At 36.5% G+C, this 15,398-nt stretch overlaps 2 protein-coding genes across 2 annotated transcripts; one reads left to right on the forward strand and one right to left on the reverse strand.

Moving 5' to 3' along the window:
- Nucleotides 1–2,216: 2,216 nt before the first annotated feature.
- On the reverse strand, nucleotides 2,217–4,056 carry LOC111214679 (1-aminocyclopropane-1-carboxylate synthase 9). The gene is made up of 4 exons (XM_022717694.2): nucleotides 3,910–4,056; nucleotides 3,683–3,814; nucleotides 3,428–3,588; nucleotides 2,217–3,334 (listed from the first exon to the last, which is right to left on the reverse strand). Exons 1-4 carry the CDS (start codon nucleotides 4,054–4,056, stop codon nucleotides 2,362–2,364), a joined length of 1,413 nt encoding a protein of 470 aa, XP_022573415.1. The 3' UTR covers nucleotides 2,217–2,361.
- Nucleotides 4,057–12,058: 8,002 nt separating this feature from the next.
- On the forward strand, nucleotides 12,059–14,654 carry LOC106439990 (pentatricopeptide repeat-containing protein At3g49740-like). The gene has a single exon (XM_013881558.3). The coding sequence runs from the start codon at nucleotides 12,335–12,337 to the stop codon at nucleotides 14,516–14,518; it is 2,184 nt and encodes a 727-aa protein (XP_013737012.2). The 5' UTR covers nucleotides 12,059–12,334; the 3' UTR covers nucleotides 14,519–14,654.
- The last annotated feature ends 744 nt before the right edge of the window (nucleotides 14,655–15,398 follow it).

Raw genomic sequence — 15,398 nt, forward strand, 5'->3', positions numbered from 1 at the left:
TATGAAATCAAATTTCTGCTCATATCTGGCATGTACCTGACTCCTGTTAAGATTACCAGAGAACCGTCAGGGTTAAGAATTTTGATCTTTCCAATTCCCTGAACATTGCTATGAGTGTTATTTGTCATTAACACTTTGCCTCCTTTGAATTCCTCCAAGTCAAATAGAAAACTCTTGTCAGGTGTGATATGAAACGAGCATCCTGAATCCATGACCCACTCATCTTTAGTATCTTGAGTACTGACGCTTAAGATTAGAGGTTCCGTAGACTCTGCTGCTATGTTGGCTGAGTCCTGAGGTTTGAAAGATCTCCTATCAGGGCACTATCTCTTCCAGTGGCCCTCTTTACCACATATGAAACATCCTTTGTTGCTTTTGTTGTTCCTAGGGCGTGACTTAGATCTTCCATTCCGGCTCTTGGATCTTCCTTTATAGGATTTTCCATTGCCCTTTCCAGATCGCTGGCTTGATCTTCCTCTATCATCCACCATCAGACCTTCTCCACCTGACCTGGTAAACTTGCCGCTCTCAATCAGCTCTCTTTCTTTGGACCTTGCGGCCCCTGTGACCTCAGCTAGACTCAGTGTGTCTCTCCCATATTTGAGAGTCTCCTTGAGTTGATCATATTTATTAGGTAGAGAACTTAGCAACAGAATTGCCTGAACTTCCTCGGATACTTCAACTTGCAGGTTGTTCAAATCTGCCACTAGCTTTAGGAATTCATCCACATTCTCATCAATAGATTTTGAATCAATCATCTTGAAAGTATAGAACCTGAGCTGTAGATAGATCCGGTTTGGTAACGAAGTCTCTGTGTACAGACTATTCAATGTACTCCACATTGCAGCAGCAGTCTCACAGTGTTGTATTTTCCTCAGGACTTTGTTTCCAACATTCAGCACAATCAGGTCCTTAGCTCTCTCTGATTTTTAAAATTTTGCAGGATCAACTGCAGGTGTTGGCGTGACGATTCCTGCCAGTCCCTTTCCAGTGTCTTTCATGGCAGACTCTGGTTCATCCTTTGTGTCAGCATCATCCTTTAAAAGCTTCTCATCAGTAAGGATAGCTTTTAATCCGAGCACTTCAAAATGAGCAAGCATTCTCACTTTCCATAGTGCGAAGTCACCATCTCCCTCGAACCTGTCGATCTCGATGCGTTCCTTTGACTTCACCATTGAGCAGGTACTGATTCTGTACCTCCTCTGTCTCTCTCTCTATCCTAAGCAACCTTGATGAAAACCGGAAGCTCTGATACCACTTGTAGAGATTATTAGCTTAGGTTACTTAGGTTAGGAGTTATCTTGACCTAGGTCTAGTACTGAAAGTAAAGACACAAGAGATTTAACGACTTCCCGGCCCTTGGCGCGGTACGTGTCGTGGGAGAACTTCTGCTCCCAAAATTCACTAGATCAAAGAGACACTAGCAACACCAATTCAGTGTGCTAGATAAACTGTTTACAAAGAACCAAATACTCCAAAGCTAGAGGATACAACAAAACCCTTAGATAATAGTCTTAGGCCTAAGCTATCTATCTTGTATTGTTGTCTCCTTCCTCTTGCTTATCTCCCTTGATTGATCTGATCCTTGTTGCTGTAAACTATGATGTTTCCTTATTGCTTTCGTAACCCTAATCATCATACTCACATCTATTATATATGCTTCGTATGTGATCAGGTGTTATAGGCTGGAGTGGGCCTGTTGCGAACTCAGCCCATAGGGAACATGGTGTTGTTGCTGGCCCATTTGACTTCTGGCGAGGCCCAAGCTTCACAATAGCCAACATGTGTACAATGCAAAAGATATCAAACTTACGAAAATATGAGATGTACTTTTTTTTTTTTTGGTCAAATTTTTTTGGTCAAAATATGAGATGTACTTATCTTTTACATATGAGATGTACTTATCTTTTACATTTATATGCATACACACGCAGCTTGCCAGCTTACGAAAATATGAGATGTATTTTACAAAAGATATCAAACTTACGAAAATATGAGATGTACTTATCTTTTACATTTATATGCATACACACGCAGCTTGCCAGCTTTCGCTGACAGTACAAGGGGATATATTTAAATAGCCATTGCAAACGCAAACTTGGATCCAGTGCACTTAACTAGTAACACTTACATCCAAAAGAAAAAAATCACAACAGGCTCTTAAAGAAGCACACATACATGAATAATTAAATAAAATATAGTTATATGAAATGAGAAAGAATATAGTGTTATTTTTTAAAAGAATATAGTGATATAAATATTTTGGAAAATGTTAATACACTTTCCAAAATATTGAAAAACGAATTATTTATATAAATATGAAGATTTTTGTGCCTTAAACATGGGACGATGATATTAATTTCATCGTTCATCAGGTACACGGTCGGTCCATGACACCCGGAAAACCCAGTTAGAGACAGTCCTCTTCCTCAAACTCTTGATCCTCTCATGGCTGCTCTTTGATATCAATCTCCTACTATCTGTTGACTCTACGTATTCTTTGAGCCTTTTCATCGCCAAATCGAGTGTCTCTTCACTCATGTTAGCGAAACAAACCCTAAACCAACCCGGTTCAGTACAATGACACGATGAACCGGGTGAAATGTTCAGTTTCACTTCATATACAATCTTCTTCCATAGCTCGAGCTCTGCTTCGAATGTGTTTGTGTCCAAGAGATGTCTCATGTCGACCCAACAAAACAAACCAGCGTTGCTTTTAAGACAAGTAACCCCTGCAGCTTCAAGACCGGACACGAGTTGCTTTTGACGAATCTTGAGTCTTTTCTGGTTCTCGTTGAGGTATGTTCCTGTGAACTTCTTGTCGGAAAGCAGTGCAGAGAGAAGGTACTGTGTTTGGGAAGAAACGAGGCCGAAACTCGACATTTTTGTCGCAGCCGAAACAACCATTTCGTCGTTGGAGTATATTGCTCCAACGCGAAAACCGGGTAAGCCTAGATCTTTGGAAAGACTGTAAACGACGTGAACCCTTTTGGAGACTTCGCTGTTCTCGAGTTTTTTGTCTTTTAAGACATCCATGACACTAACGAATTGTTCGAACCCGAAAACTGTACCTGAATAGATCTCGTCGCTTATGAGATGAATGTTTTTGGAAGTAATGAAGTCAACGAGTAGGTTAAGTTCTCTTCTGGTCAACATTGTGCCAAGTGGGTTAGATGGGTTGGTAACAAGAACTCCTTTGACCTTAAGATCAAGCTTCTGAGCTTGTTGATAAGCTTGTTGAAGAGCTGATTCTGTTATTTGGAACCCATTAGAGCTCGAGCAATGAATGGGTACGATCTCTGCTCCCGTTCTCCATTTCAAATCCCTATCAAATCTGTATACACATAAGCGAATGAAATGTCAGTTCCGGTTTCTTGGGGGCCAAGTAAAGTAAAGATTAAACAATTAGTTAGGGGTTAGAAATTACCCTGGATAGTAAGGAGTGGGTAAAAGAAAAGCATCTCCGGGTTCCGCTAGACAAAACATGAGAGTTTCGTTGGCAGAGGTTGAACCAGCAGCTAGGACAATCTTGCTTGGATCAAATGTTACTCTATTACCTCTTATTTCCTCCATAAACTCTGCCAAAGCCTGTGGACAGGTAAACCATATTAGATTACTTGTGTCTTAAGTTAGATATTTATTTTTGGAAATATGAGGGGTACCATTTTAGTTACTTAATTACCTTCTTGAACTCGGGTAGGCCATGATAATCTTGGAAGAGAGCAAGTTCTTTGAAAATGGATTGGCCGTCCTTCTTGAGCCCGGCTGCGTCCGGATTCTTAGCTAACCATGTCTCTATGAGATCAAAACATAGCTGCATACAAAGGAACATCATATTAAGTACCAAAGAAAAAAGATTGACTAATGATTTGTCGATTGGTTTAAAAACTTGGAGTTATATATATTTACCTGATTTTCGGCAAGACCCATTTGAATAATACCATTAGGGTTCTTGATTTCGTCGTAAGGGTTCTTCTCGTATTCTTCCCATCCCAAGAAGTAGGAAGAGTCTTGTCCATGAGCATTGCTTGTCACTTTTGTCGACAACTGTTTCATTTTTTGTATATACAAAAGAATTTTTTTGTTTTTAATGAGAGATGATCAATGAAGAATAAGAGATTGGTTGTTGGAGAGAGAGATGTTGAATTAGGTTTCGTTAGTTGGTGAAGAGTGAGATGTGGGATGTAGATGCTTGAGGTATGTGGGATGTGTATATATACATTTTTTCCTAAGAAACTTTGTCTCCACATGTGAGAGACAACTTCCGTTTTTTACTTGACTGACGTACCTAATAATCTATCAGTTATTATTTATTGTCATTACGAGCTTAAACATTCAAGATTTTGGTACTAAAAGTAAAAGATATTCAAAATACTGCTTCATTTGTTGTTTTAGTTTTATGAATTTTTAAATAAACTGAGATTTTGCTAATCTTACACAAATCTAAACATATCTTTTAAGTATATTTAACCTACTCATTTAAAAATATAGGGGAAATTTTACTTATACACTTTACATCATACCACTTTTCACTTATACCACCACTCAAAGGACATTTTCATAAATAACACATTCATTAATTGGTAAAAGACTAAACTAACCTTATCTTCACTTCAATCTATCGTCTCTTTCTTCTCCACCGTCGTGATCCTTCTTCTCTCTCCTTTCGGATTCACCGTCTCTCTCCGTCGGATCCACCGTCTCTCTCTCCGTCAGATCCGCCGTCTCTCTTTCCGAGATCCATCGTCTCTCTCCCTGTGGAGATCGTTCTTCTCTCTCCGTTGAGATATGTCGTCATCTCCGACGAGATCCATCGTCGTCTCCGTTGAGTTCCATCGTCACTCTCTCTCACGCATCTAGCGATAAGCAATTACGAGAATCACGATTCAAAACTTCAAAGATGTTGGCTCCTCTCCACGATTCACACTGGTATGTTTTTAATTTGTGTATTTGTTTTGTTCGATTCAAGTAATATTTTGGATTTGTTCTTTCTGTTATAAAAAAAAATCAACGAAGGTTGGTTTATAAAGGTCGATCTAAGAGAAAGAGTTTTGATAGTGAACATTGAGTTTTCAAAAAATTATAAACCTTTATAAATCTGGGTTCAAGTAATTTTAGGATTTTCGTTCCTCTGTTATTCAAAAAACAAATAAGGTTGATTTAGACTTGTCATTTGAATAGTTCTGGTTAGGAGAAATATTTTCGGATAGTGAACATTGTATTTTAAAAAATTATAACCTCATATAAATGTGGGTTTTAAGATATTGTTGATAGTACAACTCAATGCTTACAAGGTTTGGTTCTTGTTAGTTTGTGTTTGCCCTTGCGAGTCTTTTCCTTATATGCACTTATGTATCTATGAATAGGAGAGCTTTGTGTTTGGAGCCAGACAAAAACAAACAGTGCAACCTGGCCATCTGCTTGATGCGTATGGGTCGAATCCCAGAAGCTAAATCTCTGATTGATGCTGTGAGAGATTCTTCTGCAGAGATTGAGTTCGGAGATGAACCGTTCACGAAGTCTTACGACAGAGCCGTTGAGATGTTAGCAGAAGTGGAATCTAAAGATCCAGAAGATGGTCTTTCGGATAAGTTCTATGCGGGATGTTCATTTGCAAACGAAACAATGAAGGAAAACAAAGCTCCTCGGAATGCAAACAGGAACCACTCGCATGTTCCTCCTTCTCCAGCATCTGTTAGACAAACGTGAGAGAGGCTCTGTTGGTCCAAGGATGGATGAAACTGGCCCTTATCTTCCCACTGAGAAGGTTGATCAATTGCAAAGTTCTGATACAAGGGAAAGGAAGGTAGTCTTGCTGCAGCTTGGGTTCTAGCTAATCTATATTATCTTGCATGTTAGAAACCTCTTATAAGGGTTTATAAAACTATTTATAAGAACTTATAAATCATTTATAAGGTTTTGTAAATATATTTATAAAAGTTTATGAATCTGTATATAAGGGTTTATAAAAATATTATAAGAGTTTAATAATCTTCATACCACAATTTATAAGAGTTAATAAATCTTTTTCAAGAGTTTATAAATCTTTACAAACATTTAGTAGTAAAATATTCATAAAGCAAGTGTCTATAATTCTAATATAAATGTTTGTAAATTATTATAATAAATAAAAGATTATTTATAATGGTTTATAAAACAATTAATAAGACTTTATAAAATCAGTCTATAAAGTTTTTTAAATATATTATTAAAGTATAATTCATTTATAAGAGTTTATAAAATCAGTTTATAAGGCTTTATAAGGATTATAAATAATTAATAAATATTTATGAATAATTTATGAAGATTTAGAAATCATTTATAAACCTTTATCAATAGTTCATATATATTTCTCATGTGGTGGAAAACAGCAAGATGAGGCAGCAGAGGTTCGTGGGGATATTGAGTTTGCTGTATATCGTTGCGTTCTTAGCTAAGAATAAGAGCGAGTGTCGCCAAGAAGAATGGGGAGTGTTGGAGAAGTCTCCGGAGGCGGCTTTAGATGTGGATCAGACGATCTTTGTGGCTGTTTTGTGGTGAATTATAGAATATTTCTGGATGTTGAATCGTTCTTGAGTGTAGATTTGCTCATGAATCATGATTGAACCTTACCGAGTCTATATATATAATCTTTAGTTGATTGTAGATGATGTTAATGATGTACCTCTGTTTGCTAAGAAAATCTGAGAAATGATATAATTGTTTTATAAAGAAAAGGCAGAGAAACCATATCAAATTATATCATCATAATAAAATCCTTATAAGGCTTTATAAAGATAATAAATAATTTATAAATGTTTATAAATCATTTATGAAAATTTAGAAATCATTTATAAACCTTTATCAATAGTTTATATATATTCCTATAAATGATTTATAAACCTTTATAAAATCACTTATAAGAATATACCAAATATTTATAAGGTTTTATAAAATCATTTATAAATATTTAAAAAGGTAATTTCATTTATAAGGTCTTAAAAATCATTTATATGAATATATAGAAACTTTTTATAAGGGTCTATAAATCATTTATAAGAATGTTTAAAATTATTTATAAGGGTTTATAAAATCATTTATGAGGATTTGTAGAATTTCAAAAGGTAATTATGTTATGAAGTCTTATAAAATTTTATAGAGGCTTATAAATCTGTATATAAGAGTTTATAAAAATATTATAAGAGTTAATGTTGCAATGTCACAGACGCTGGACTTGACGTTGTTCGGGATCCATTCCACAAAGTAGGATGAGTTCTTGTTCTGGATGTTCATCATCTGCTCATCAACCTCCTTAGTGCTCAGCTTTCCACGGAACACAGTGGATGCAGTTAAGTATCGTCCGTGACGAGGGTCAGCAGCGCACATCATGTTCTTCGCATCCCACATCTGCTGGGTCAGCTCAGGGACACTGAAGGCACTGTATTGCTGTGATCCTCTCGATGTCAACAGAACAAAACCCACCATGAAGAAGTGGAGCCTTGGGAAAGGGATCAGGTTCACAGCGAGCTTCCTATGGTCGGAGTTGAGTTGACCAGGGAAACAAAGACAGCATGTAACACCACTCATTGTAGCCAAGATGAGATGGTTCAGATCACCAACTAGCAAATCACACAAAACAAACAAGTCAAGACCCAAATGTTACATTAAGGTTAATATATACAGAGTCTTTTACTCACAGGAGGGGTCAGAAAGCTTGAGGGTATGGAAGCAGATGTCGTAGAGAGCCTCATTGTCGAGAACAATACACTCGTCAGCGTTTTCAACGAGCTGATGCACAGAGAGCGTTGCATTATATGGCTCAACAACAGTGTCAGAGACCTTAGGAGAAGGAAACAAGAGTTATTTACTAAAAATTAAATTTGTTCCAAATATTTTTTTACACCTTTATAAATATAAATCTAGATTTCAAGATATTGTTAAAAGTACAACTCGACGATTTATAAATCTTTATAAAGAAGTATTTAAACAAGAGTTCAATTAATTTTAGGATTTGCTTCTTTCTGTTATCCAAAAAAACAAATAAGGCTTAACTTGTTATTTGAATAGTTCTGGTTAAGATTAAGATTTTCGGATAGTGAACACTACATTTTTACAGAACTATAATTCCTTATAAATCTGAATTTTAGGATATTGTTAAAAGTACAACTGGACTATTTATAAGTTTTTATAAAGAAGTTTTCAAACAAAAGTGGATCGCATATGTCTATAAAAAACATATAAATGTGTGAACTTGGGAAGTCTTTGAGGAATGCTAGGCAAAATGAGTACAAGGAACTCAAAAATGATTTATAAACATTTATAAAAGAACTAAATGCAACAAAAGAAGTAACAAAGAACTCTGCATTAGAAGCATATGCTATTACTTCTTCAGCCTCACTCCTTCGTCTCTTTGTTTCCTCTAATTCTTGTTCATCCAATTCCTTGTAGCCACCACCACGACCTCCCCTATATGGAGAAAATAAATGAATAAGCACAGGTCTTTCAAGAGAACAGTGAACAACAGCCTATCAGGCTGAAACATAACGTTTCTTAATGCAAAACTAATTTGGCCAAAACATTTCAAGTGAGAAAGCACATTTTGATGCATTAGGAGCTTTGTCATACTGAACATATTACCAAAGAAAGCATTCGGTCAAATTTCAGAAGATAATATTGTTTCCCCTTTTCCAGTTATCTACGAGGCCATGTTTAAAGATGAATAAGCTGACACGAAGACTACCATTATCGAACAAAAATCTTATAAATGTATCCTAAATTCACCGCAAAAGCATCTATAATACCAATCCTCAGCTCGAATACTGTTAAAGAACAATACAAATGAAAGTTGTCATTGACATTGAGTCATACCGCACACCACATTCATTCTGACCATGTTTATTGGTGTTGCAGACATTACATTTTAAACGCTTAGCCCAGTTGACATTGCCACACCTGATAATTAAAATGTTAGAGCAAAAGAAACGGATTGCTCCTGCTTTGAAAACCAAAGTATATGACTACTAAAGACTGGAACGGCGGAACCAAAGCATATATATACCCACAGCACAAGTACATAAAATGCATAATTACCCAATGAAAACATTCTATTAGCTAAACTAGTAGAAAAGTAGTATAAACTTCTGTATAACATAAAATATACACATATCGAGTTGCAGTTAGCCCTGAAACTACAAGATATTCACCAAATTAACAATCTTTTCCAAATTAACAAGGAATATCAATGGATAAACTGAAGCAAGAGACACATACTAAACTAAGAATTCATAAGCAACCCAAAGATAAAAGCATCTCACACTGAGACAACTACCAAACAAGCTTATATGTCTCATTTAGACTTACAAGTGGATAAAGGAGGGTTCTTTCAGCATTCTTCTGATTACTCTAAGCCGAAACCAAAAACGATATCCAAAAGCTTTAGTGATTGCTTTTACGGAATTTTGGTATAGATTGTAAAACTAAGTTGAATCGAGAAAGTAAGAAGGAGATTGAAACAGTGGAGCTTCCATGGAATTCATAAACACAATCGAAAAAACTTGATGGTGGTTAGTCGTCTTCATTCATAAGCACTATGTTCTTGATCGATAAATTTATAAAGTTTTATAAATTTGAGATTTGAAAACTTTATGAGAAAGACTTCGTCTTCCTTCTCAGAAATTGATCGATTTTGAGAAATCAAAGATTAAACTACAGAAAGAGACGAAAATCACCATATATTATTATCCTCTCACCTTTGTTACGCATTCGTCATGTTTTGTTCGTTTGAGCTTGTAGTCTTCGCCAAATCTCGTCGGACGTCAGCGTCTTCAAATCTCGCCGGAGTCGTCGAATCTCGCCGGAGAAATCATCATAATCGTAGAATCTCCTCGGAGTCGTGAATCTCGTCATTCAATTTGGGAACTGTTTGAATCGTGGGAGAAAGAAAATAGGTGTATGTTTGATTAAATAAGGGTATAATGGTACTTTAGCCATTAAAATTTTAATGGTAAAATTGAAAAGTGTAAAGTTGAAAAGTGGTATTAGGAAAGTGGTATTAGTGGCAATTCCCCAAAAAGTTTGCGTGGACAGAAAAAACAAACCAAACAAGTCAAACTCAATTCAACCCAAACCATTCGGTCAAAATTTCTATCAATCAAAACAGTTTGGTTTGTCTTGGTTTCAAATTGAACCTAATAGAAAAACCAATATGCTTATTTTATTAGATTAACTAAATATTAGTATTATTGACAGTAAGATTAATTAACCATCTAACTTAAACGACTAAATATAATTTTATATTTTGTTCTTCTATATGTATAGAAAATAAAACTAACAATAAAAGAAAAGAATATGATTTTTTTTCATTGTCATCAAAACCAAAAAAAACCACCTACGATAAATTTACTAGGTTTGTATATAATAATTTTAAATTATTGAATTTATATTTTTATTGTAATATTTAATCTTACGTTTGAAAAAGTTGATAATTTGGTTATCAAATGATGAATTGTTTTATGTCTTATAAATTGATTTTTGTTAATCGAACTATAACCAAACAAAAAGCAACTCAACTGAGCTAAACTGGACACAAATCAAACCAAGCTCAAAATGAACAGAACACAAACTGAACCAAACCCAATCCAAAACCGAACTAATTTCGGTTGACTATAATGAAAATGAATAGAAGAAATAGACGAGTGTTATTAAAATTAGAGCAAGTTGAATAATACTATTACACAAGCACACGAGATAATAAATACGGTAGAAATGAATAGTAACCCAATTAAAAATGAGTTTGTTTATAAAACGCGTTTACTGTCACCGCCCACACCTGACAATGCATTACCGACCAAGACTATACAAAACCTGATATAAGATCGACTGTCATATGATGTGTTGGGGCTTTCACCTCCTAATTTGCGAGTTATCTGAAAACAAAGTCGTATTAAATTTTTTAATTATCACAGTTCTACAGAATGTATTAGTAAAAATATAGGGTACAGCAAAATATGTAAAAATACAAATGATGACAAATATGCTAACCAAGTTCTAAGAATCTGAATCTGCCTGTAATCACAAATATGCAAATGTAATTATTTGTATCTAATTTTTAATTTATATATATATATATATAATACGTATCTAAATTAGTTGCTGGAAACAGATATCAACAAGATCAAGCTGGATATTTTGAAATATTAGCTACCCTAAATAATAGACAAGCCGAAGAAAACGTAAACCATAATTACCGACAGAAAATGAATTTGCTCAACACAATAACATGGAATGTATAATGATAGACCATTTATCAAACTAAATATATACATATATAATTATATATATATATATATATATATATTATTTACAAGCAAGATAAAGATCTTGTAACCACTATGTATAGCCGATGATATGCAGGGATGATTGTTCGTTTGTAAGTTTGATTCGTCAAATAACTAGATGATCTCGAATATTCTCTATTTGTCGTATGCCGGACATAAAAGAACAAAACAATTTGAAGAACGAAAAGAGTTGTTACTATTATAATAATCTCACACCCATCTCTTCTAGTTCTCTAGAGTTAAATACACTCACAGACAAACTCTTCTTTATTTTTATCCTTGCAATTAGAATTAGAAATCTATATCGCATGACCACACAATTGGATATATCATTTTGGAACCTGATATGCTTAGCAGTTAGCACATTTTCAAACTTTTTTATGTTTGGGAATGTATAAAAAGGAATATATAGCTTGGAAATAATTATCAGATTTATATTATTTTTGGGTTGTTTTAAACAGGTAAATTACTTATCAGCTTAAATAATTATTAATTTATTATAAATTATAAAAATAATAATTATAAAAAAAATATTTAACAAACATTTTAATTAATTTACGCCAGACATGATTGATTATGAATTTATGATATGCTACCAACAATATTGGGTTTGGTCAGAGCTGCTTGTTAGCAACAAGCAGACGAACATGCGGATATATATTGAATCTTTCAAGGCCTTATTTAATCATAATCCACTCGATCGATCTGGAGAATGATATGAGCCCAAAATAGATCTAACTGGCTTTTAATAAAAAAAACAAGACGAACTTAAACATTAACTTGTTTAACCGTCGTATGGGCGGCCATTTAACAAAGCTCACCCAAACTTCATGCAATCTCTCTAGTATGGTTTGGTTCAGGTTATTTAACTTTTCCATTTTGGTTTGGTTTGGTTTGGTTCGGTTCGTTCTCTGGGTTCATTTACAAATGCAATCTCACTAAAACGACTCCGTTTGCGTCTTCTTCCTTTTCCTCCTCTGCGTTTGAATAATCACAGACCAATTCTCCGACAACAACAGATGAGAAAAGCTCTATGTCTTACAGAGAGCTTGTCATCAATATCCGAAACCTCAACAACCTTGCTCAATCTCAACCGCCGACTAACCGCCCTCACTCGCTCCGGCTCCAACACAAACGCTCTCAACCTCTTCGCCGATATCCACCGTTCCCCAACTCCAAAACCCGATCAGTACACCCTCTCCTCCGCCATCACCGCCGCTTCCCACCTCCGCGACACCGCCACCGTCTTCGGCGCGCAATTACACTCCTACGCCATCCGCTCGGGTCTATTCCGTCACTCCCACGTCTCCAACACGCTCCTCTCCCTCTACGCGAGACCGGGGAGCTTACCCTCACTGAAAAATATCTTCCTAGAGATCGAAGAGCCCGACGTTTACTCGTGGACGACGCTTCTCAGCGCAAGTTTCAAGCTTGGCGATATCGACTACGCCTTCGAGGTGTTCGACGAAATGCCTGAGAGAGACGACGCTGCGATTTGGAACGCGATGATCACTGGCTGCAAGGAGAGTGGTTACCACGGAACGAGTATAGAGCTCTTTCGAGAGATGCACGAGGTTGGTGTTAGGCACGATAAGTTCGGATTCGCTACTGTTTTGAGTATGTGTTCGTTGTGTTTCGGTACGCAGGTGCATTCTCTCGTTGTAAAGGCTGGATTTTTATCTGCTTCCTCTGTTGTGAATGCCGTTATAACAATGTATTTTAATGGCCGAGTGGTTTGTGACGCTTGTTTGGTGTTTGAAGAAGCTGGTGGTGTTCGTGATCAGGTTACTTTTAATGTTGTTATTGATGGTTTGGCGTGTTTGAAAAGAGGAGAGGCTTTGTTGGTTTTTAGAGAAATGCTGGAAGCTGGTCTTAGACCGACTGATTTGACTTTTGTGAGTGTTATGAGTTCGTGTTCTTGTGCGGATATGGGACGCCAAGTACATGGACTAGCCGTCAAGACAGGGTATGAAGATTATACTCTGGTTAGCAATTCAACGATGTCAATGTACTCTTCTTTTGAGGATCTTGTGGCGGCGAGAAAGGTTTTCGAGTGGTTGGAAGAGAGAGATTTGGTTACTTGGAACACAATGATCTCAGGGTATAACCAAGCGAGATTGGGTGAGTGTGCGATGTTGGTGTACAAGGGGATGCATAGAGTAGGAGTTAAACCGGATGAGTTTACTTTCGGAAGTCTCTTAGCAAGCTCTCTAGATTTATATGCTTTGGAGATGGTTCAAGCGTGTGTGATCAAATATGGTCTCAGTTCGAAGACGGAAGTTTCCAACGCGTTGATCTCTACCTACTCTAAGCACGGTGTGATAGCAAAAGCTGATCTAATATTTGAAGGAGCTTTAAAGAAGAATCTAATCTCATGGAACGCGATAATCTCAGGGTGTTACCATAACGGGTTTCCCTTTGAAGGTTTGAAAAGATTCTCTAGCTTGCTAGAAACAGAGGTCGTGGTCTTACCTGATGCGTATACTCTCAGCACTCTCTTGAGCATTTGTGTAAACATTTCGTCCTTGATTCTCGGGAAGCAGGCTCATGCTTATGTAATCAGACACGGACTATTCGAGGAGACTTTGATAAGCAACGCCCTTGTAAACATGTACTCTCAATGCGGGACTGTGCAAAAGTCTCTTCAAGTGTTCAACCAGATGTCTGAAAAGGACGTTGTGTCATGGAACTCTCTGATCTCTGCCTACGCGAGGCACGGGGAAGGAGAGAGCGCGGTTATGAACTACAAGAGGATGCGAGAGGAAGGAAAAGTGGATGCCGATGCAGCCACGTTCACAGCGGTTCTCTCTGCTTGCAGCCACGCCGGTTTGGTGAAAGAGGGACTTGAGATCTTTGACTCGATTGTGAGACCGAGCGTGGATCATTTTTCGTGCTTGGTGGACCTTCTCGGTCGGGCGGGTTACCTGGATGAAGCGGAAAGGTTGGTGAAGATGAGCGGGTGTGGGGTAGATGCGTTGTGGGGTTTGTTTAGTGCTTGTGCTGCTCATGGAGATTTGAAGCTGGGGAAGATGGTTGCTAGGTTGATAATGGAACAAGAGAAGGATGATCCTTCCTCGGTTTATGTTCAGCTGTCGAATATTTACGCAGGGGCGGGTTTGTGGAAAGAAGCTGAAGAGACGAGAGAAGCTATGAATATGATTGGAGCTACGAAGCAACGAGGTTGCAGCTGGATGAGATTTTGATCGAATTTGGTTTTTAGTAAAAATATGTATTAAATGTGAATAATAAAGTCCCGTTCATGCATGCATGCATGCTCTTGTAACATTTATTTCAATAATAACCATAACACTAACACATGCAAGCATGTCTCCTCTTTGATTGTTTTTGCATGCTTTTATCATGTCTCAACTGGAACCATTCGAAACGTAACAAGATCGTGTGATGTGATAGATCCGTATATATAAAGATTGCAAATCTATCAAACTTTTCTGTTATTTTCTTCAAAATCGTGTTATCGTTTCTAAATCAAATTCTCAAAATTTACATAGAATGTAAAGTCATGTTTTCGTAAGATTCGTCATCAGTATCTAGCTTAGAGACAGGAATGACGTCAAATAACGAAGATAAAACGGTGGTACCAGCATTGCTACCTTTGCCACCACCATATCCGTCACCAAAACGGTTGGTTACATCTTCCTCCTTAGTGACATATTCTTGTATAATGAAATGGAAAAAAGCAGGAAAGAAACGACAAGAGAAAGATTATGATCCTTTTCTTATGGCGATGAGAAAGTGTACAAGTGATGCAGAAACTGAAGATGACAAGGTTGTGTCAAAAGGAAAGAATAGTCTTAAGTCTCTAGTTTCTTGCAAAGCTCCTTGTGTTAGAGAATAGCTTCATAATATATATTATCTTCTATCTCTTCTTTTTTATGTGTTTTATGTGTGAATATACACCATGCATTAATAAAACATTTTATCATGAACCTTTGACAAAAAAAAAACATTTTATCATGAACATACAAAAAGGTCGTCGATTCTGAGCTTTCTAGTTCTTGATTTTGCATTTTTCGTCAAATTACAAGTTCATGTAATGTAAAGGTTCTAACATTTATCTTAGTT

Source organism: Brassica napus, chromosome A3 (assembly GCF_020379485.1).
Source record: "Brassica napus cultivar Da-Ae chromosome A3, Da-Ae, whole genome shotgun sequence".
NCBI classification, from domain to species: Eukaryota; Viridiplantae; Streptophyta; class Magnoliopsida; order Brassicales; family Brassicaceae; genus Brassica; species Brassica napus.